The following is a 21,875-nucleotide window of genomic DNA, read 5'->3' as shown; positions in this document are numbered from 1 at the left end:
AACCCCCTATTGTTACTCCACTGTCTTCTAGCACAACACAGATAAATCTGTTAACGAACTGATTTTCTTCCTCTCATAAGGGACTTAGCCACTTTGTCTGGATGCCCAGGGGATTTTTTTTTTCCCCTATAAAACCCAACAGTTTTATCTGCAAATGTCTCTGTATTGGTTATACCAGGTTAATCTTCACATAAAGCAGTGTGCCCTTCAGTACAATTCCAATAGTATTGTTAATATGGGAAAGTTTTCTTGAATTCTTGTTTTTACATTTGTCCTTTACATTGCTTTGGTTTTCTTCTCTAGGAGCTCATTATCACACATAATCTTGGATGGTCTGTATTTATCATCAATGAACATTCTTTCCTTTTGAGTCTTTATCTCTTTATCCCTGTCTCTTCGATTTTAAACCTATTTTCAGTTTCACATAAGGACTAGCCATTTGATTCAGTCTTATTTTTCATTTAGTTTTCAATTCTAAAATACTTCTAAAATTTTCTTTTTCCTGAATTCGTTCATCTCATCTTTTATTTCCCATTTCTATTCTATGCAATCATTTGGATAGAGTTTTTCTGACTTATGTCATCATTCTCTCCTTACTTCCCAAATTTTCTTATGTTCTCTAAGCTCATTTTGAAGTATTAGCTTATAGCTTTTTATCTTTCAGGGTAGTTATTTTTCTTATTTTATTTTCTTGAGGGATACTATTCTGCTCTTTTATCTTCTAATAAATTTCTATGGAATTTGACTTCTGTGCAGGTTTAACTGAAGTTAGGTTTCCTCCATTTTTAGAAGGAAGGGGTTCAGCCTAATTTCAAATTGTAGAACTTACCGCTTAAAAAGCCTCTATTTTTCAGCTGCTACTAACAACTACACACCTTCTTACTGATATACCTAGGTATTCAATAACTACTCAAGAAAGCACTAAGTGTATGGGGTTTGCTAAAAACTACACTGGGATTTGAACAGCACTATTTCATTTGTATTTCATAAAACTCATACACTAACATGTATCTCTCCTCAGCATCATGAGAAAGGCTAGCTAGAAAGGTAATGGCACAGAGGACAACACCTTGACTCATAGGATTCCACCTGAAAGAAAGACCTTTCTGAACTTCTGTCCATAATTTTTGCAGAAAATCAGGAGCAAGACAGTCAACTCTCCTTAAACACTAATGAAAACACAAGAAGAGCTCACACTACCAAGTACTTCAATAATTTGAGTAATGCTGCCACCATGTGGCACTTATTTCCTTCTTCTACAAATAAGATTTAATCAAGGAAAAGATAACTGTTGGAATATGCATTAAATCTTTTAAATATATAAACAATTTTAGTTTTAAATGCTAGCCAACTTTTCTTAAAGTGAACTACATTTAAGTTGCAGAAGGAAGATGAAACTTCCAGGAAGTACTGATACCCCTGCTTCATCACCTTATCCTGTCCCTCAGGACACTCTGAACAAAGGACATTTTTATTAAATATAGGATATTATTGTTGGGGCCAAAATAGTTTAAAAAATGTGTAAATACTGCAGACATATATTCAAACCTGAAGCCTCTCAGCTTTTCCCTTCTAATTTTAGAGGAAATGTGAGAAGATAACAAAAGAAAAGGGAGTTGAGCCCCATATGCAGAATAATTTCTATGCTGCACTAAGCCTGGGAAAGACCAACTGGGGTGGCAATTGTGTGAAAAGCCCAGATCAAGTACTCTTCAATGGGATTGTGGCTCAGCGGTAGAGTGCTCGCCTAGCATGGGTGGGAACCGGGTTCGATTCTCAGCACCACATAAAAATAAAGGCATTTTGGGCTGGGGATGTGACTCAAGCACTAACGCGCTTGCCTGGCATGCGCAAGGCGCTGGGTTCAATCCTCAGCACCACATAAAATAAAGATGTTGTGTCCACCGAAAACTGAAAAATAAATATTAAAAAAAATTCTCTCTCTCAAAAAAAAAGGCATTGTGTTGTGTCCACCTATACCTAAAAAAATAAATATTTAAAAGAAGAAGAAGAAGAAGAAGAGCACTCAAACACAGCTGACCAGGAACTTCAGAGCCCATCAAGACCATTCCTTAATGACAGAGACCCTTCTTCAAAGCAATACGAGAATGCTCTTTCATATAGGATACAAATGTATTTTTGGGTCCTGACATTATGTCTTACAAAATAAAAAAAATTTTTTTTGTTTTACTCTATAAAATAAGCTTTTCACATCACAGCCAATGTGAAAGTTTTATTCTTCAGTAAACATTTTCTAAGACAATGCTTATGCCATTAGTTCAGGTAAACCGTGTTTTCCCTTGAGATATTAAAAACTGGACCTAAACTCACTTAAGTTATTGCAAATTCTGAATTAACACATTTTTGTTTGCTTGTACTTGTTACAATCTTTTTCTTTTTAAAAAAAAATTTTTTTTGTAGTTGTAGATGGACAGAATGCCTTTATTTTATTTGTTTATTTTTATGTGGTGCTGAGGATGGAACCCAGTGCCTCATTCGTGCTAGGCAAGCACTCTACTACTGAGCTATAGCCCCAGCCCTACAATCTTTTTCTTAATAGTTAGAAACATTTGTCTAACATCTATATACAAAGGATTTTTTAAATGATAGATCATTAAATCCTCATAAAAACTAAAAACTTCTGTAGTGTATATTATTGTTCTCATTTTAATGACAAGGAAAATGATTCTTATAAACCAAGTAATCATAACTACCAGGATTTGAATCCGGACACGTCAAGTTCTAAGGTCTATATTCTTGCTACCCTTCTACACTGCCTCCTCTTCAAAAAGATTTTGAAGGACTTATTAGTGCAGAGTGCAGGTGTTATGGTTTGGATGAGGAATGTCCCCCAAAGGCTCATATATTGAAGGCTTGGTTCCCAATGCAACAAGGTTCAGAGATGTGTCTCTAAGTATATACTAACTAGGTTGAGAGGGCTCTGACTTCAGTGGATTAATCTATTGATGGATTCATAGGTGATGAGTTTCTGGGGGAGGTGGTGGAAACTTCAGGAGGTAAGGCCTAGCTGGAGGAAGTAACAGGTTACTGGGCATGCCCTGAAAGTGTATATCTTATCCATGGCCTCCCCCGACCCCAGCCCCGGGGGCCCCTCTCTCTGCTTCCCAGTGGCCATAAGGCGAGTTTTACTCTGCCTTACTTCAGGCCTAAAATAATGGAATCAGCCAACTATGGACTGGAACCTCTGAAATCGTCGAGTTTAAGTAAATCTTTCTTCCTTCAAGTTTTTTTCTAATTGATTTTTAAAAAAATAAATGATAGCAGAATGCATTACAACTCTTATTACACCCATACAGCACAATTTTTCATATCTCTGGTTGTATATAAAATACATTGACACCAATTTGTTTCTTCATACATATACTTTGGATAATGATGTCCATCACATTCCACCATCCTTGCTAACCCCCTACCCCTTCCCTTTCCCTTCCACCCCTTTGCCCTATCTAGAGTTCATCTATTCCTCCCATGCTCCCCCTCCCTACCCTACTATGAAAGTTGTTTTTCTCAGGTATTTTGTCATAGTGAGGAAAAGCTCACATAGCAGATAATGCATCTCTTCTCAAAAACATGCCTATTTTCTCTTGGCCAGCTATCTTCCAGCTCAGTTAAACAGGTGATGGCTTCAACAAGAAGCCATCTTGAATACAACATATTTCAAAGCATATATAAGGTAGGTTTTGAGGTAAACTTGAACATTTCTTTCCTCTTCCATTCAAGACTCAATGTTTTATTTTTATAGTGTTTTTACAGTCCTATTTTACACTAATATAGAACACCAAAAGAAGTATAATGACACTTGTATCTTAAGGACAACTCAGACACTAATCAATTAGCTTTTCGACTTTTTATTTTTTGCTCTCCAACTTTGGGCTCAGTCTCTATGAGATGAAGGGTTTAGATTAGAGAAAACAACCTAATTCCAAAATTCTATTTTTCTTTTAATATAAATTGGACCTTCAGAAGTATATTTATAAATATTGTTTTAATAAAAACTATTCAGGGGCTGCGGATGTGGCTCAAGCGGTAGCGCGCTCGCCTGGCATGTGTGTGGCACTGGGTTCGATTCTTAGCACCACATACAAATAAAGATGTTGTGTCCACCGAAAACTAAAAATAAATATTAAAATATTAAAAAAAATAAAAACTATCCAGTATCACAAATTGACCAGATTAACAAAAAGATGACTCATAAGAAAGGGCATATTAAATGTCAAGAAAACCCAAATTTAAATCCACGCTCTGTTGCTTGTTCTTTTAAATCATATTAAGCACCTACAATGTGCCAGGTATTTTTAAGCATTTTGAACACAAGAATATGAAAGACAAGCCCCTACTATTATGGTACTTACATTCTAGTGAGAGAAGACAGGCAATAAATAGTAAATAAAAACAATAAGTGCTTGTGGCAGACAAAATTTTAAATGGTCCCTAGATCCCCACCTTTAAGGCATATACACTTTCTCCCAGTTAACTCAATCAAACTCTAGTGCTATGGTGAAGGGATTCTATAGGTGTAATTAAAATCTCAAATCAGGTGACTTTAAGAAAGACAGATTACCTTCAGTGTACCTGTCTTGCCAGGTGAGTCGTTAACTAGGACTGAGCTCTTCCTGGCCAGAAAGATTTGAAGCATGAGAGGAATTTTCTGAGGGGGGAGCTCTTCACTTTTGGCTTTGCTGATGGAAGGGGTCATGTAGCAAGGATTATAAGTGTCCTCTGGAAGCTGAGGAACTGAGTCCCTCTATAATCATGTCAGCCGGGAAAAGAACTCTGAACCCAAAATGAGAACACAGCCTGGCTACTACCTTGATTTTAGCTTTGTGAGAACCTGAGCTGAGGTCCTAGCTATGCTGTGACCACATTTCTGACCTGGAGAACTCTGAGCTAATTAATGGGTATTGTTTATTAGCTCCAATTTTGGGCTCAGTCTCTATGAGGTGAAAGGTTTAAATTAACGAAAACAACCTAATTCCAAATGCTATTCTTCTTTTAATATAAATTGGATCTTTAAAGGCATATTTATAAATATTGTTTTAATAAAAACTATTCAGTATTTCAAATTGAAATAAGCTACCAAACTTCTGGTAATTTGTTACATGGCATTAAAAAACAAGAATAGCATCACAGAGGGTGAGAGGATAGAATGCCTTAAGGACTGCTGTTAATTAAGGGACCAAGTGACATTTAACCTGCAACCTAAACAAAAAATAGCAAGCTGTACAAAAAAATGGAGAGGAGCATTTAGGAAAGATGAAATTGTGGGAGCAAAGACAATCAAGATGTGTTAAATAAAGAAAGAACATGTGGCAGAAGCACAGTAAATGCATAGCTATGTGTAATAATGTATGAAAGACAAGTCGGAGTCCGTGATCACCCAGGATTTTTAAACACAGCGAAGGAGCTAGATTTACTCTAAGTGTGAAGAGAGGACCTGGGTGTCAGACATAGACACCATTTGGCTAGTGTGTGAAAAACACTCCACTCAGGTTGAAAGCAGGAAAATCAGGCAGAACCTATGGCAGGTGTCAGGGGACAGTTGGTGGTGGGCTGGATAACAGTAGGGGCAGTGGGAAGAGGGCTAAGTAGGAAGAGTTAAGGTATGTTTTGGAGGTAAACTTGATCATGTAGTTGCTGAGTCAACTATAATTCTCACATTTAAGTATAACTAAATCCACAACTCCTATCTGAAACATTCAATGCAATTCTTAAAACATGTTTATACAACACACTGTAAAGGAACATAGCAAGTTTCCATAGAAATTTCTATGATATTCTCACAAAGAATTGATGACAATCTTTACACAGCATATAAAGAATAGTCTCAAGATAGATTTCGGTGTGTCCTACCTACTCTTTTCCTATAAGGACAATGAAAATAACTGATGGTTATTCCTAGGTACCACACAATATTCTAAGATACACACATGCACACACATGTGTACAGACATACACACTCACACATCTTTAATCTTCATTATCTTGTGAAGGAACAAGGAAATGATAGTTTTTGAGTTAGTCTGCTGAACTAAGAAATGTTTGTCTAATGCTACAGCTCAATCTATCTTGAGTGTTCAGTAACACAGGCTTCCTGTAGTTTTAAGGGTTTATTAAAGAGTCTCGGCTTTTGGCAGATTTAGACACCCTACTTGGTTGAAGTCTCATTTGAAAAGAGAACCCCAATATACACAGAGTCACAAAATAGTGTAATGCCATTTATCATCTGCCCAACAGTAGCTTGGGAAGTTATTATCTAATGTACAATGAGTCGATTATACACGTGCAAAACTAAGAAGAACAAGATAGCATATTGCTGGTAGTCAAATGCAAGGTGAATAATGGCAGGTGGAAAAGCTTGGACTTCACCCTGCAGCTAACAAATACTTATCAAAGGCTTTTATAAAGTAAAATAATGTTAGATTACTGTAGTAGCAAGGCAAAATCTTGATCTGACTTGGTTGAGATAACAGGCACACCAGTCAGAAGGAACTGGAGTTCTAGATGCAGTAACATCTAGAAGACCTGCCCACTGGATATGGGCCCTCAAGGGAATTTGTGATTTCAACTTAAGTGTGTCAGTGAGTGCTGATGCCCCAACTGAGGAGGAAAAAAAAAAAAAAAAGAATTCTCTATAGAAAGTTTCTTTCTAGAAAAAAAAAAAAAAATTTTGGTACTGAAGATTGAACCCAGAGGTGCTTTACCACTGAGCTACATCCCTAGCCCTTTTTATTCTGAGACAAGGTCTTGGTAAGTTGCTGAAGCTGTGATTCTTCTGCCTCAGCCTCCAGAGTCACTGGGATTACAAGTGTGCACTATCTCGCCTGGCTATAAAAAATTTTTCATTTTCTGTAAAACAAGCCTGGAAAATTCAGACCCATCAAGCCCTAAAATTTCTTTTTGGGCTATATTTCATTTTATAGATAAAACCCCTGCAAGCCATTGGCATTAAATACCTTAGAATAAGCACTAGAACTTGAACCTGAGTCTCTTGCTATCTGGTCTTGTACTAATCAAAGTACAAAAGTAAGTTTTGGGGGCTGGGTATATAGATTAATGGTAGCCTAGCATGCACCGGGCCCTGGGTTCAATCCCTAGCACTCTCTTTTCCCACCAAAATATTTTCACCTCTTTGTACATAATAATAATAATTTCTACTCAGTATATTTTGTAAGCCCCTGAAATAAAACCAGAGGAATTTCCTTTCTGTATAGTATCATGTTAATGATTAGGGTAGTATTTTTACAAAATAAGCTTTTGATACTCACTTCAAATTCTTTTACAAAATAACGAGTTTCACCTTGAATAACTGGTCTGTGATCCAAAAGCCTTGAATGAATTTCTCCAAGATCTAAAAAAGATAAAATGAAATTTTGGGTTAATCCATGGTAAATGACATAATCTCTAGCTTGTTTTACTCTTCCCCTTCCCCACAAATAGATGAGAAAGTAGGTTAGAAATCCATTTCTGACCATGTATTAGGAGAAAATCTCATCCACTGCCAGTTGGTACAAAATTGGTACAACTACTTTTAAAAGCAACTTGGCAATATCTAATAAAATTGAAGATATAAGCATCTAACAATTTCATGCCAAGATATACATGCAAGAAAAAAATCTTGCGAAAACGAATAATCCATCTGTAATTGTTTACTATGCATAGGTATACTATCAAAAGAAAAATTAAAGAGAGCATCCTAAAAACATTCACACAGTGGGATACTACAAATCAAGTAAAAAATGAATAAGTTACACATAACAACATGGATAAATCTCACTGACATAATGTTGAACAAAAAGCAAGTTTCAGAAGGATTAAATGCATTTACCCAAACTTTAAAAATATGTACAATAATACTTCAGACACACAGAAGCAATAAAAATAAAAGACATGCATAAGAATGATAAACACCAAATTCAGGATAGTGGTAACCTTTTCAGAGGGGGAAGTCAATGAATGTAATTAGAGGGGGGTGCACAGTGGGTCTTTTAATGATTTATTAAGGTGGATGGTGAGTGTTCACTATAAGTATCTTTACCTTTTGGAAGGTTTGAAAAAGTCATAGTTAAGTAAGAAAGTTCTGAATTTTCAAAGATTTTGGTGAGCCTACTCATTCTTCTTAGTAACAAATAGTTTAAGATGTAAACCACAAAATTCCTGGAGAAACTGAATATCCAAATAAAAATATGTATCATCATATTCATTTATCAGGTTAATTAGTATAGCTCTCACCTCAAACATTCAAAATCTTCTCAATTGGCTTTTCTGAAATATTAAATAGTTGTAAATTATAGTTATCCTACTGTGCTACACGACGCTAGAAGTTAGTCCTAATGTCCAATTGTATCCCTGTACTTGTTACTTGCTAATCGTTCTCTACCTTTGGAAGTCATTTTAAACAGAGAAAGCACCAATGAAAAGTCTCAAAATGTGAAAAATAAGGCACTAGCCAGAAATTGGAAAAAGAGACTTGCTTACAATATGACTACTGAGATAAAAAGTAGAGCATCACTTTGACCTCAGCTGGGAAACGTGCAAATCAGATGACTCAAACTCTGACACTGCAGATGAACTTGAAATCACCACCAATATTGATTTCGGAGTTACAAGTTTGTTTTAGCAATTAAGTGAATTCAATGAGGATGGCTTTAAGTAACTAAATACTATATTTAAAAAAACAAATCCAACCACATGGCTCTTTAACATTGTTCTATAGTTTCCTGCTATTCAAGAAAAATCTCATTTTCCTTAAAAATGTAAGAAATCCTCTATGGTATGATTTCCCCTAGCCTCACCTCTCAGTCACACTGAAGTAATATCTGTAGCTTCCCAAATACACCAGCCTGTTTCAGAACTCCATGCATGGTTCATGCTGTTCCAAACTAAGTCCCAAACACTAATCCTCTTTCTTCTCAACCCACCAACACTGCATTCTTTAAGACCCAGACCAGACACTCATCTTCCAGCAGCCTCCCCAGTTTCCCAGTCCTCTCTTCCTACTCCCAACCAATTGCTGGCAACTCTCACAGACCCAGGGCATAATATCTATTTACATATTCACTAAAATCCAGCAATAATATTCAACAAATAGCTGTTTATAACTGATAGTCTTAAAATGAGATGGACTAAAAATTGTTTTCAAGATGAAAAGGTCTCACGAGAGAAATCAAGAGGGTAGAGGGGATAGATAGCTAAGTGGTGAAGTGCTTGCCTAGCATATGCAAGGCCCAGAGTTCTATACCTATCACTGCAAAAAAATGGAGTGGGGGGTTCCTTGGAAATTTTTTTTTTCTTCTCTCAACTTTTATTTATTTATTTATTTTTGTGGTGCAGGTGATTGAACCCAGGGCCTTGTGCATGTGAGGCAAGCACTCTACAACTGAACTATATCCCCCATCCTCAACTTTTATTTTTTATCTCTTATCCCGTGGTTTTATTTGGGTATCAGTTGACAAAAGTTATATACATTTAAGGTGTAAGAAAGTGATGATTTGATACATATACATTGTGAAATGATTACCACACTTAAGCTAATTAACACATTCACTGCTTCATACGTATAATTACCATTTTCCCCCAAAGGAGAGAGTACTTATGATTTATTGTCTTATCAAGTTTCAAGAACACAATACAGGACTGATTTTTTTTTTTTTTTTTTTTTTGGTTCTGGGGGTTGAACTCAGGGGCATTCAACCAGAGCCACATCTCCAGCCCTTTACTGTATTTTATTTATAGACAGAGTAGCACTGAATTGCCAAGTGCCTGGCTAAGTTGCTGAGGTTAGCTCTGAACTTAAGATCCTCCTGCCTCAGCCTCCTGAGCTGCTCTCAGATTACAGGTGTGCCCACCAGGCCCTGCTGAATTACCTTTTTGACAAAAAAGTACTGCCAGGCACCGAGGTGCACACCTGTAATCCCAGTGGATCGGGAGGTTGAGTCAGGAGGATCACAAATTCAAAGCCAGACTCAGCAACTTAGCTAGGCCCTGTCTCAAAAATAAGTAATAAAAAGGGTTAGGGATGTGGCTCAGTGGTTAAGCACCCCTGGCTTCAATCTCTAGTACCAAAAATAAATAAATAAATACAAATAAAAAAAGCACTACCTCAAAGTTTAAAAACTTCTGTACTATACATCAAAGTAGACACAATCAACAAAATGAAGAACAACTGACAATATGGGAGAAAATATTTGCAAACTGCTTTTCAAGGGAGTTAAGATCCAGAATACATAAAGAACTACAACTCAATAACAATAATGAAACTAACTTAATTAAAAATGAGCAAAGGACTTGAATAGACATCTCTCTAAAGAAGATACATAAATGGCAAACAAGTACATGAAAACATGCCTATGATCACTAAATATTACGGAAATGCAAATCAAAACCCCAATGAAATACCATCTTACACCTATCAGGCGTCTACTACCAAAGATAGAGTAATGAGTGTTGGTGAGGACATGAAGAAATCAGAAGCCTTGTGCTGGTGAAAAGGTAAAACACATGCAACACAGTATGTCTGTTCGCCAAAAAATCGACAATAGAATTACCATAAGATCCAGCGATTCCACTTTTGGATATAAATCTCAAAGTACTGAAAGCAGAGCCTCAAAAAGATATATGTACATTCATGTTCACAGCAGTATTACTCACAACCTCCAAAGATGAAAGCTACCCAAGCGTTCAGACAGATGCACAAAGTGTGGTATATACATACAAAAGGCTAATATTCAGCCTTAAAACGAAAATTGGTATGTGCTACAACATGGAATGAACAATGAGGATATCTGTAAGTGAAAAAGTCAGTCACAAATGTACAAATACCTTATGATTCCACTCATACGAGTTAGACAAATTCACAGACAGAAAGTAGTAGACTGGTGGTTGCCTAATGACCGGGAAGGCGAGAGGAGGAAATGGAAGTTACTATTAAATAGATACAAAGTTTCAATTTTACAAGGTGAAAAGAGTTCTCTGGTTGTCTAGTGGTGATGGTAGCACAACAATGTAAAATTACTGAATTATGTACTCTAAAATTGTGAGGATGATAAAATTCGTTCTTTATTTTATCATCATAAAACAACTGAAAGTCATATTTCACTGATTGCACACAAATATCATTTGACCCTAAGCCCTGTGCAACCCTTCCTCGGGACGCTTTCATATGTCATTTACTCCTGGCATGACCCAGGAGCAGACAGGGTCGGTAAAGGGAATAACCCGACTCCTAAAACAACTCCTAAGTGATTGCCTGGGAACCCAAACTCTTCCCAACTCCCAGGTCGGTGCCCTCTGCGTTACAGGTCGGTGTGAGACTCTCCACAATAACGCTGCCCTTCTTTGGTTTGCTGAGCTTGGGGAAGAGACAGAAGGCAGGCCTGGTGGCTAAGGGCTTTGGAAAAGGAAAGCGAGGAAGGACGAGCAAGTGGGTTGGCTGGGTACCGGGAGGCGGCTGGCTGGGAGAAACAGGCGGCGACCAACCACTGCTCACTCCCACCCGCCCCGCTCTAACGCACGCGCGCCCGCCGGGAGCTGGGCTCGGCCTGGGGCGCGGCCCGGGTCAGAGGGCGCAGCCTGGGAGGCGGGCTGCCTTGGGATCGTCCCAGGGTCGACAGCCCTGTCACTTCGTACCCTTGATAATGAGGTGTGCGGAGCCCGCAGTCCCCAGTGAGTCCCTCTTCTTGCCGCCGCCGCCGCCGGGGGCGACCTCACAACCCACAAGGGTCTCAGTCCCTCCGCCACTCATCCCGACTGGCTCCGCCTACTTCGCTGCGCCTGCGCAAACCTATATGGTCCGCTTTGGAAGAGCGCGTAGGTGTTTTCGTCATCAAAAGGCGTCGGAGTTGCGTCTATTCAGTGGGCGGTTCCGAAACGGGGCTAGGTAGCGTAGCCAGGGACGTACTGGCAGTAACGGGTGCCGCCATGTTGGACTAGGGCATATGCTTCTGGAATAGAAGGTGCCTGAAAGTATCTCTCCCTGAAATCGCTGGGGTTCTTTGTGTGTCAGGGACAGTGGAGGGCACCTAGGGCGTAATTCTAATAGTAGTATAAATATATTACCTATATTAATATCTACCACCAATTTTTAGAGAACATTTTGGCATGCGCTGTCACATTTGGTCATCATAGGCATTCGGGGAAACACCTATAATTTATAACAAATGAAGTAACAGGGTTAGGGGTTAAGTGACTTGCACAAGTTCCTTGTCAGACTCACTTATGCCCATGTGAAAAAAATTCTCTGGCATTTGTATTTACAAAATGTCAACCGTTTTTTAAATGGAGTAAGATAAACTATGTATAATTATGGAAAGGACTGGTTTGCAAGGCTTCTTTGAATTGATGTAGTGAAGAGAAAACCACAGGATTGCCATGTACCTAACTGTTGCCATTTGATAAACTCCATAATGCACATCTTGTCGTTTTAAAAAGTCTTCATGCTTTCCCAAGAACCACGTGCAACTTTCCAGGAGTTTCTTTACTTCCCATGTTATCCAGTGGTTCTAAGAATCATCTCTGTTCTCCCTTTCTTTCTCCCATCTTCCTAAATAGTCCTGAACTTAAAAGGTCTCACAGTCTAGTGCTGAGGAAGGAATATAAGCCAACATTTACAATAAAGGCGTATGAATAAATGATAAGGTGGAGGAAGGTGCGGCACACACGGCAGGACACTGGGGTGACAGGTCAGAAAAAGCTTCCCAGAGGAGGCAAAGCTTGGTTCCCAGGCCTTAAAGAGAGGCATCTGGGATGGGGTGGGATGGGCAGGTGAAGAAGGAACTTGGGGTTTCCTAGCAGAAGACACGATAAGCCCAAACAAAAAGGATATCAAACAGATGAATTAATAAAAAAAAAAAATCTTAACTTAGTTAACTGGTAATAATTGGGTCTGACTTCTAAACATTCAGTTCTTACTTTTAGTTCCTTACCTTTATTATCAATCTCTAAAGAGCCTAATTCTTTTTACCATCATTTGGTATTCTCCCCACTTAGGCAATTTCCTTAGTCAAGCTTTTTTTTTTTTTTTTTTTTTTTTTCCTGTTCCTGCAAATCTTTTCTTTTTCTTTCCTTTCTTTTTTGTACCTGGGATTGAACCCTGGGGTGCTTAACCACTGAGCCACATCCCCAGCCCTTTCTAATTCTTATTTAGAAACAGGGTCTTGCTGAGTTGCTAAGTGTCTTGTTAAGTTGCTGAGGCTGGCTTTGAACTTGGGATCCTCCTGCCTCAGCCTCTGTGCTGCAGGGATTACAGGCATGGGCCATCCCACCCAGCTGTTCCTGTAAATCTAAATGACTTTTAAGCTGTCTTTTTAGTGTCTTTGAACTACTGAAAAACCTGAGAAGGCTCACTATTGCACAGTAAGGATGGATGCTCCTCCTATGTTACTGTGGATGTTTTTAAAAAATGCAGATTTCATCTCCAAAATTTGCCAATTGATTGTGTTATAAGTGATAAAAGAAATTCTGGCTGCATTAGCTTAAGACTTGAGAATCAACCAGAATTTGGTTCAAACTCTAGCTCACCACTTAGCTGCAGTTACTTTCTGTAAAATGGCAACAAAATATTCACCTTGTCAGGTTGTTGTGATGATTAAAGATGATAATACCTTTAAAGCAGTTAGTAAAATTCCTGGAACATAGTAAATAACCCCCAAATATTTTTACCTACAGTAACCTCCTCTGCCCGCTCTTAAAGTGCTAGATATTCTGCTTTAATTCTTTTTTAATTTTTTTTCTTTTTAGTTATACATGACAGTAGAATGTATTTTGACATATATATACACATGGAGTGTAACTTCCATTCTTGTGGTTGTACTGACGTGGAGTCTCACTGGTCTTGAGTTCATATATGAACATAGGAAAGTTATGTTTGATTTATTTTACTGTCTTTCCTATTTCCATCTCCTCCCTTCCCTTCATTCCCCTTTGTCTAATCCAGTGAACTTCTATTCCTCCCAACCCCCACTTATTGTGAACCAGCATCCGAATATCAGAGAGAACATTCTGCCTTTGGTTTTGGGGGATTAGCTTATTTCACTTAGCATGATAGTCTCCAGTTCCATTCATTTACTGGCAAATACCATAATTTCATTCTTTACAGATGAGTATTATTCCATTGTGTATTTGTACCATATTTTCTTTATCCACTCATCTGTTGAAGGGCACTTAGGTTGGTTCCTTAGCTTAGCTATTGTGAATTGCTGCTTCAATTCTTCTAATCACCCACCACTAAAATATCTCCTACCTGCTTAGCACTTGGAAATGTATAAAATGCTATCACATATCATATGCCATATATCTCCTAATCCTCTCATTAACCTAATAGAGGGTTTGAGGAGGATCAATTTCAGAACTCCCTCTGAAACCCAAATCGGTAAGTCCCTTATATAAAAGTTAATTTTTTTATAGAAGCTATGCATATTCTCCGCGTAGACTTTAAATCACCTACAGATGACTTATATACCCAATATGATGAAAACACTATATAAATAATTGTTACGGGCTGGGGCTGGGGATCAGAGGTAGAGTGCTCGCCTGGCATGTGTGAGGCACTGGCTTCAATCCTCAGCACCACTTAAAAAAATAAAGGTTTTGTGTTCACCTACAACTAAAAAACACATATTTTAAAAAACTGTTATTCTGTATAGTTTAGGCAATCATCGCAACAAGGGAAAAAGTCTTCATATGTTCCAACACAACCATCATCGGCCTACCTACATGGAACATGTCAGTCATAATGTTAAAAGATACTTTCATCGTGGTTGGTTGAATTCCCAGATGAAGAACCCATTGACTGGTGAGGAGGGCCATTCTCAGATAAGGAAACAGCAGGTGAAGGACAGTGGTAAAATCTCCAAAGATGGTCATAGTGGTTCCTCCCCTTCCCGCACACACAGGAATCATGCTGCTTGCGCTGTCAGGAGACAGGGCTCATGTCGCCTCCCCTTGAATCTGAACTGGCCTTGTTGCTTGCTTTGACCAACAGAACATAGTGGAAAAATGTCTGTGCCAGTTGATAGCTTTCCTCCCGTGGAGAACTCCTGTTAGTTTAGACCACATACACACACACACACACACACACACACGGAGGCTGCATGAGAGAGGAAGGAAGCAACCTGGCCCAGACATACGAAGGAGACTTTCCTGAACCTGTCAACCCAGCCATCAGCCAGCTGAATGCAATCACATAAGCCATGCATGGTCCCAAAAATATGCAGGTCAGCCCCACCGTCATGGGAGAAATAAAAATTTGCGCTGGTTTCGTTCACTGTCATGCATATGTTCCTGGGACATTTTCTGTTGGCACCGCTTTTTAATCTCCCTTTTTCCTAACCTATTTTGGAAGAGGGTTAGAAAATTGAAAATGCAAAAACTGATGAAGTCAAGAGAGGGGAAAAGATGAGAGGGTCTCTTGGGGTAAGATACTATATATCACTGCATATGAATTCCCTGAAGTTTAGGGAGTCATGTGACACACTGGGCATGAATGTCCCTTTGGTGTGGAGCAGTGCACTGTGAATTAACATCAGTGGTCTTCCTCTACCAAATCCTGCTATTCCCCCTAGAGATGCTTCTGGTGAAGACATCATTTGGAAAGCACCTTCAGTGCCTTCCTGCCAGAGCTATTTAAGACAAACTGCTCCAGTGACAAGTGCCACCCCATTGGCAGGTAGAATGATTCAGCTGGGCAAAAAGCATGATCCTTGGATGCAGGCAGCCAGCTCCCAAGTCCACCGTGTCCTGAGCTCTAATAGGTGCAGCACAGGAGTTCTTATAGTGTAGACATCACATTAGAATCACCTGGGAATTTGTTAGAAATGCAAAATATCAGGTCCCACCCCAACATTCCTGAATCCGAAATTTAAATCAGAGGCCAGAAACCTGTTTGAAGAAGCTGCAGGTGATCCCCAAGCATGCTAAAGGCTGAGACCCATTGCTTGCGTGCAGGATGTTGCCTGCTCCCTAGACATCTGGTAATGACAGTTGAGCACTGTCATTCCCCTTATCCAGTTTGGCTCACCACTATCTCAGGTAACCTGAGGTGGACTACCTCTGAAAATAGTAAATGGGAAATTCCAGAAATAACCACATCCTAACTTTTAAACATTTTTCATTACAGTATAGTCATATTTTATTATTAGTTACTGGTAATCTCTTACTTGGTCTACTTTATAAATTAAACTTTACTGTAGGTATAAATGTGTAGGAAAAAACAGTCTATGTAGGGTTTGGTACTGCCATAGTTTGGACCTGGAATGTCCCCAAAGGCCCATAAGCTAGTTCTCCAGAGTGGTGCTACTGGAGGTGACAGACTCTATAAGAGGTGGGGCCCAGTGGGAGGTCTTAGGTCACAGTGGCGTGCCCTCGAAGGGGATTGTGGGATGCTGGTCTCTTTCATCCTTTTGCTATAAGGTGAACAGCTTGCTCCACTGCATGTTCCTCACCATGATACGCTGCCTCACCACAGGCCTGAAAAGAATGGTCTGCTGGACTATGTACCGAACCTTCAAAATTCTGAGCCAAAATAAACCTTTCCTCTTTTTAAGTTGATTATCTCAGGTATTTTATTACAGTAACAAAAAGTTGATTAATATAACTACTATATGGGGTTTCAGGCATCCACTGAAAGTCTTAGAACATATCCTCCTTGCGTAAGTGGGGCTGCTGTGTGGAGTTCATTTACCTGAGGGACATGGCTCAAGTCCAATCAGGAAAAGTCAGGAACTGGAAATCTGATGAGGCCAGTCTGAAAATTAAAAATCCCTAAGGACCTTTAAGACAAGGTGTGTATGTGATGCAGAAGGCGAGGAAGAAATGAGGCAGTGGAGAAGGGATAACTTATATTACGCAAACAGACTAGTCCATGGACGACCCCAGAGGAGCTTTGGAATCTGTAATCAGGTGGTTGGAAAGTTTTTCGTTTTGGTCAAAGCAAGCCTGCGGCCTTATTGTTTAGAGCTATGCCTTGTCAAATTAGTTGTATGGCTACAATATCTCAAGCTTAACTTGGACAGACAGGCCTGCCAGGCACAAATTTCTCAAGCAGATGATGTGAGGGAGGACAAAAATTATCCACAGCAAGACGGTGAGGACAGATGACACTCAGCAGGAACGGCAGGCCAAATCTGCAGGATCCATAATACAATTGGCGAGCCCTAGGGACCAGGCCTCACTGAAGTGGAAGAGATGGCACGAGAGAGCCACCAAATTAACTCACCGGGCTGGAAAAGATGCAAAGCTCTCATTCCCCCCAACAAAGAAGCAAAAGTTTAGAGAATTAAAAGATTCTAAAGGAATCGTGATAATGGAAACAGAGGTCCTAGGAACCTAATAGCAAAAATGGGCAACATCTCAAATTCTCCTGACTTCCCATCTTACCCTCTTTTGGCCTCTCTCCTGTATGTGAAAGATGAGTTTTGCTAGATTAGGTAGCAGTTGGAATTAGTTTTATTCACCAGCAGTGTTGGGAATAAAGGCAGAGCCTGCAGGAATGTGGGCTTCGTAACAAGTAATCATTATTGCAAAATCAAATTCCCCATCTCATCTCCGATATGCCTGTATGTAACCCTAGAGCTGGGCCTCTCGGTGTTATAAATCCAGCATACAAGACATGGAACCGTGGGATATGGAGCCCCTTGTGTATCTAAAAGCTCTGCCCAGCAAGAGAGATATATGATGGTAACTTTCTCCCCATTGCTTTTGCAATAAAAATTCACCCAGCGCTCCAGGAAGAGTTAGGAATGTAATTCAGCTTCAATAAATCAAGACTAAAATTAAGATGGCCAGATATGTAGCAGCCCGCTCAGGTGTATGGAGAATTTGAAATTTAGTGCCCTGGTAATGGGTAGCAGCAGATTATCTAATTATGGGGAGAAAGAAGAAATATTGCTCTCTGGGGTAAAAAGCTAAATGCTCTAATCCATTAAACCACCGCATCTCTGCCAAAGCTAGATTAATATTAAAGTTCATGTAACATCGGACTTTTTTTTTTTTTTCAAGGAAGGAATGAAGTCAAATGTTAGGGAAAAAATACAAATGAAAAAGCTATAGTTCACAATCATTCTCATTTGACTACCTGTCAAATCGTTGTGTATTTTATCTTTGGGTGTGATGTACGTGGACCTGAGTATAATGGAGTCCTATTCTTTCTTAACAATATATCTGCTGAAATTTTTATCAACATATCTTGAAGCTATTCTGGACAGACTTTCAGCAGGGCTCTTATGAATTAGATATAGTTGTAAGGGACACAGAGGTCGATGCGCTGGCAGTGGGCAATCTTGTCCATTCATTCTACGGCTATCTCTGCCTTTGTCCCTGGGAGAAACCTGAGGTACCTGTTAATGACCGTGGTGAACCATGATTGTGGGTATAAATGAAGTCATTGGAAGACCAGTGTTTAACAGAGAGTAAAAATGAGAATTCCCACATACGGTATTCCTCCTCCAATCCAAGGTTTTACTTTCCAATGCTTTAGTTGTGTACAGTCAACTGTAGGTACTATTAAATGGAAAATTCCAGAAATAAATAAATCATGAGTTAAATTGTGCAAGTTCTGAGTAGCATGATAAAATCTTGCCCTGGACGTGAATCATCCTATCGTCCAGCGTAGACATGCTGTGTATGCTACCTGCCCACCAGCCTCTTAGTAGCTCTTTTGGTTACCAGATTCACCTGCGTAGTATCAAGAGCCTGTTTGAACTAGTCTATTTAATAGTTAATGGTTAATCTCTTACTATGCTTAACTTACAATTAAGCTTTTAACATAGGTGTGTATGCAGAGAAAAAAATTAGTACACAGGGTTTGGTACTATTTGTCATTTCAGGAATTGACTGGGGATCTTAGTGCATATTCCCCTGCAGATAATTATCTGTTAAAAACTTGAGTGAAATAATCTTCTTGTTATACTGGATGGGGAAGGGATATTTAACTGGGAAGTCACATCAAGCATGAATGATTTTCTTGAAATTATGTCACCCATATTGGGACAGCAGTCACTGAGATTTATAGTCACAAACCTCACAAAATACTTCAGGATATCTTGGATGCTTTGGGTAGAACTGAGCCTAGAGACAAACGGCTTTTTATTATTGCTTCCAGACCCATTATTTCCATCTTTTAAAGTTAGTATTTACTAATGAATAACTGTATGGATCCTCAGCTGAAGAATGATCCCTATTTGGAATTTTTAATGTTCCTGAAATGTGCATGTGGAACTGGGACATGTAACTAATTCAAGGCAGTCAAATCAAGTCCAGTGAACAGTACAGTGACAGGAGGTCTTCCAACCCTGAAGTCATACAATTTCATTTCAGCCCCTAAGGGAGGTCCATTTGGAGGTTTTTGCCCTCTAGGAGAGTTAGTCTGTTCTCCTAGCACCAAAATCAACATAAGGCTAATAGTATGAAGTGGCCGGTACAGAGCCCAGAACACAGAAGACACTGGTAAGTGATATCCAGTTATATTTATTTATTCACTTTCAAAGAATCTGGAAGCTGGCAGCCTCCCAGAGAAAGCTTCATGTACCCTGCCCCAGGAATTTGTTCACAGATCATTGGATTATAAACCCCATGAGGGCGAGGATCTAATTGTGTTATCTCCAGGCCTAGCAGAATGTCTGGTACATAGTAGGTGCTCAATTAAATTCAGAGGCAGTCGTTGAATGGTCAATGCTGTAAGCTTCCGAGAATTACAGAAAGAAAATGGTTGGAAAGGAGCATTTTCAGAAGGAAAAGCATGCAGATGAGGACATTCTCTTTTAGATGAATCTCACTGATCTTTTACAAGCAAAATAAGAAAAATGGACCTTTTTTCCCCCCAAAAGCTTGAAAGAATGAGGCTCAGATTTTTGAAGTGGCAAGTAATATGAATTCATGTTTTACTAAAATGACAACATTCTCTGCCATCACATGCCCTGAGAGGAGCTCACTGTTCAGCAGGGTGGCATTTCAGGGATGGCAAATAAAAAGACCAAAGAGTTTGGCTTTAATAAAATTGTAGGTTAGGTTATGATTTTACAATCTGTCTTTCACTGATGATTTTCTGTGTAGTAAACACCAGGCTAGGTGATTTTTATAATTCCTATGCAAATGAACTATCAGTCATCTTTTACTCATTTCATGAGGAATTTCATGGGTAGTTAATTATCCAGTGTCTCAAAATGGATATACGGAAAGGGTAGTATATTTGACACTCCCTGCCCCTACCGCGCAAAATGCTTTAATGAGCTATAATTCTCATAGCACAACATTTACTAAAGTGCACAGCCAGGCACGGTTGTACGTGCCTATAATCACGGCAACTTGGGAGGCTGAGGCAGGAGGATCACCAAGTTTGAGACCAGACTCAGTAACTTAGTGAGACCCAGTGCAACTTAGTGAGACCCTGTCTCAAAATAAAAAATAAAAATGGCTGGAGGTGTGGCTCAGTGGTTAAGCAGCCCTGGGTTCAATTTCTGGTACTAAAAAAAAAAAAAAAAAAGGGCATCAACAGATCCTCATAATGACAACTTTGCATATCGCAGGATCTGGAATCTAGCTTCTGAATCATAAGAGTTCAACTGTGTTCAGTGAAAAGTTATATAGTACATCGGCGATCCAATTTACAAGGTTCTTGTGAAATTGACCCTTTGGCATTTAGAAGTTTTTTTTTTTTTTTTTTTTTTTTTTTTTTTTTTTTTTTTTGTATATAAGCACTACTCACCATGGTGGAGGTAGCTAGTTGCCTCTCTAATGCCTCTTTTTCCTTCTTCCTCACTGACAGATGAGTTTTTATTCTGGGTGGCAATGTCCCCACTAAAGAATTATCAGTGGCATTTCTCTATTTTCAGTGTCAATGGATACAGATGAACAAGGCTCCCAGGAAAGGTCCTTCAGTGGACTGACTGAACTGGCAGAAGAGCCTTTGGCCTTTCTTTTTCCCCCTTTGGATCTTAACCAGACTTGACATCTACAGCTCTGATATCAATATTGGATCTTAAGTTGAATTTAAGGATGGAAACTGCCTGTTGAGTATCGAGCAGAGACAGGAGCTGGGTGCTTACACCAACTACAGACCATCTCCCACCTTCACATGAGATAAAAACAAACCTCTTTGATGTTACTTGGTTTTCCTGCTATATACAGTTGTAGCCTAATTGTAATGTATACTTTCCTGGTCAGCTCAAATGGACCTAGATGAATACTGAGCACCTATAGTGGGTACCAGTCACTGTTTTGAGGGATGGATCTGCAAGGGAAGAGGATTGAATACTAAAGAGGCTATTCGGTGAAAAGGAAAGCATCTGGGGCAGAGCACTATCAGACAGAAATGACCATGATGCACAACTGCCATCCCACCAGAACATGGGGAGTTTCCACAGGGGGCCTGACAGATCATCCAGCTCTCAGCCACGGGAGCCAGCCAGGTCTTTATCTTCCTGCCATCCCCTCATCCTCTAGGACCCAATTACTGGTGGGAAGTCCTAGCACATAGCAGGACATCTGCTGCATCTATGTTGTATCCTTTAAGAAAGAACCGAGTAGCAGGTGGAAAGATTCAGAGGGCTACGACTCACAGCTTAAAGAGGGAAGAGGGCACAATGGTTGGGACAGGAAGGCTGGGCAGCCCTTCTTGTGCCAACCCTATTGTCCTCCTTCATTCCTCCTGCTCTCCAGGGGGACAAGAGTGAAATGCCAGAGGAAGGGTCATTTGTAGCAGTGAAACGTCCAGGTGGTATGATGGTTGGCACCTAAGGTACATCGGCTAGCCTGCACCGACAGTGCCCTTTGTAACATGATTAGCTTGAGCCCCTCTAGTCTCTGAACATGCAAACACCAAGTCTCCAGTCTCTAAATTAAAGGCCAATTTCTAACATTAAAAA

The 21,875-nt window shown here is 39.5% G+C and overlaps 1 protein-coding gene across 1 annotated transcript in view; it reads right to left on the bottom strand.

The window, feature by feature from the left end:
- BLOC1S5 (biogenesis of lysosomal organelles complex 1 subunit 5) overlaps positions 1 to 11,779 on the bottom strand; it is a 34,373-nt gene extending 22,594 nt beyond the window's left edge. Inside the window, exons 1-2 of the mRNA XM_081296319.1 lie at positions 11,647 to 11,779; positions 7,287 to 7,369 (exon numbers count right to left, since the gene is read on the bottom strand). Coding sequence (XP_081152445.1) covers positions 7,287 to 7,369; positions 11,647 to 11,761 — 198 coding nt within the window. The 5' untranslated portion in view covers positions 11,762 to 11,779. The remainder of the gene's footprint in view (positions 1 to 7,286; positions 7,370 to 11,646) is intronic.
- Positions 11,780 to 21,875: the final 10,096 nt, after the last annotated feature.

This window comes from Spermophilus citellus, assembly GCF_964194105.1.
Source record: "Spermophilus citellus genome assembly, chromosome: 5".
NCBI classification, from domain to species: domain Eukaryota; kingdom Metazoa; phylum Chordata; class Mammalia; order Rodentia; family Sciuridae; genus Spermophilus; species Spermophilus citellus.
Note: the sequence above shows the minus strand (reverse complement) of the source record. Positions and strands in the feature narration are given on the sequence as shown.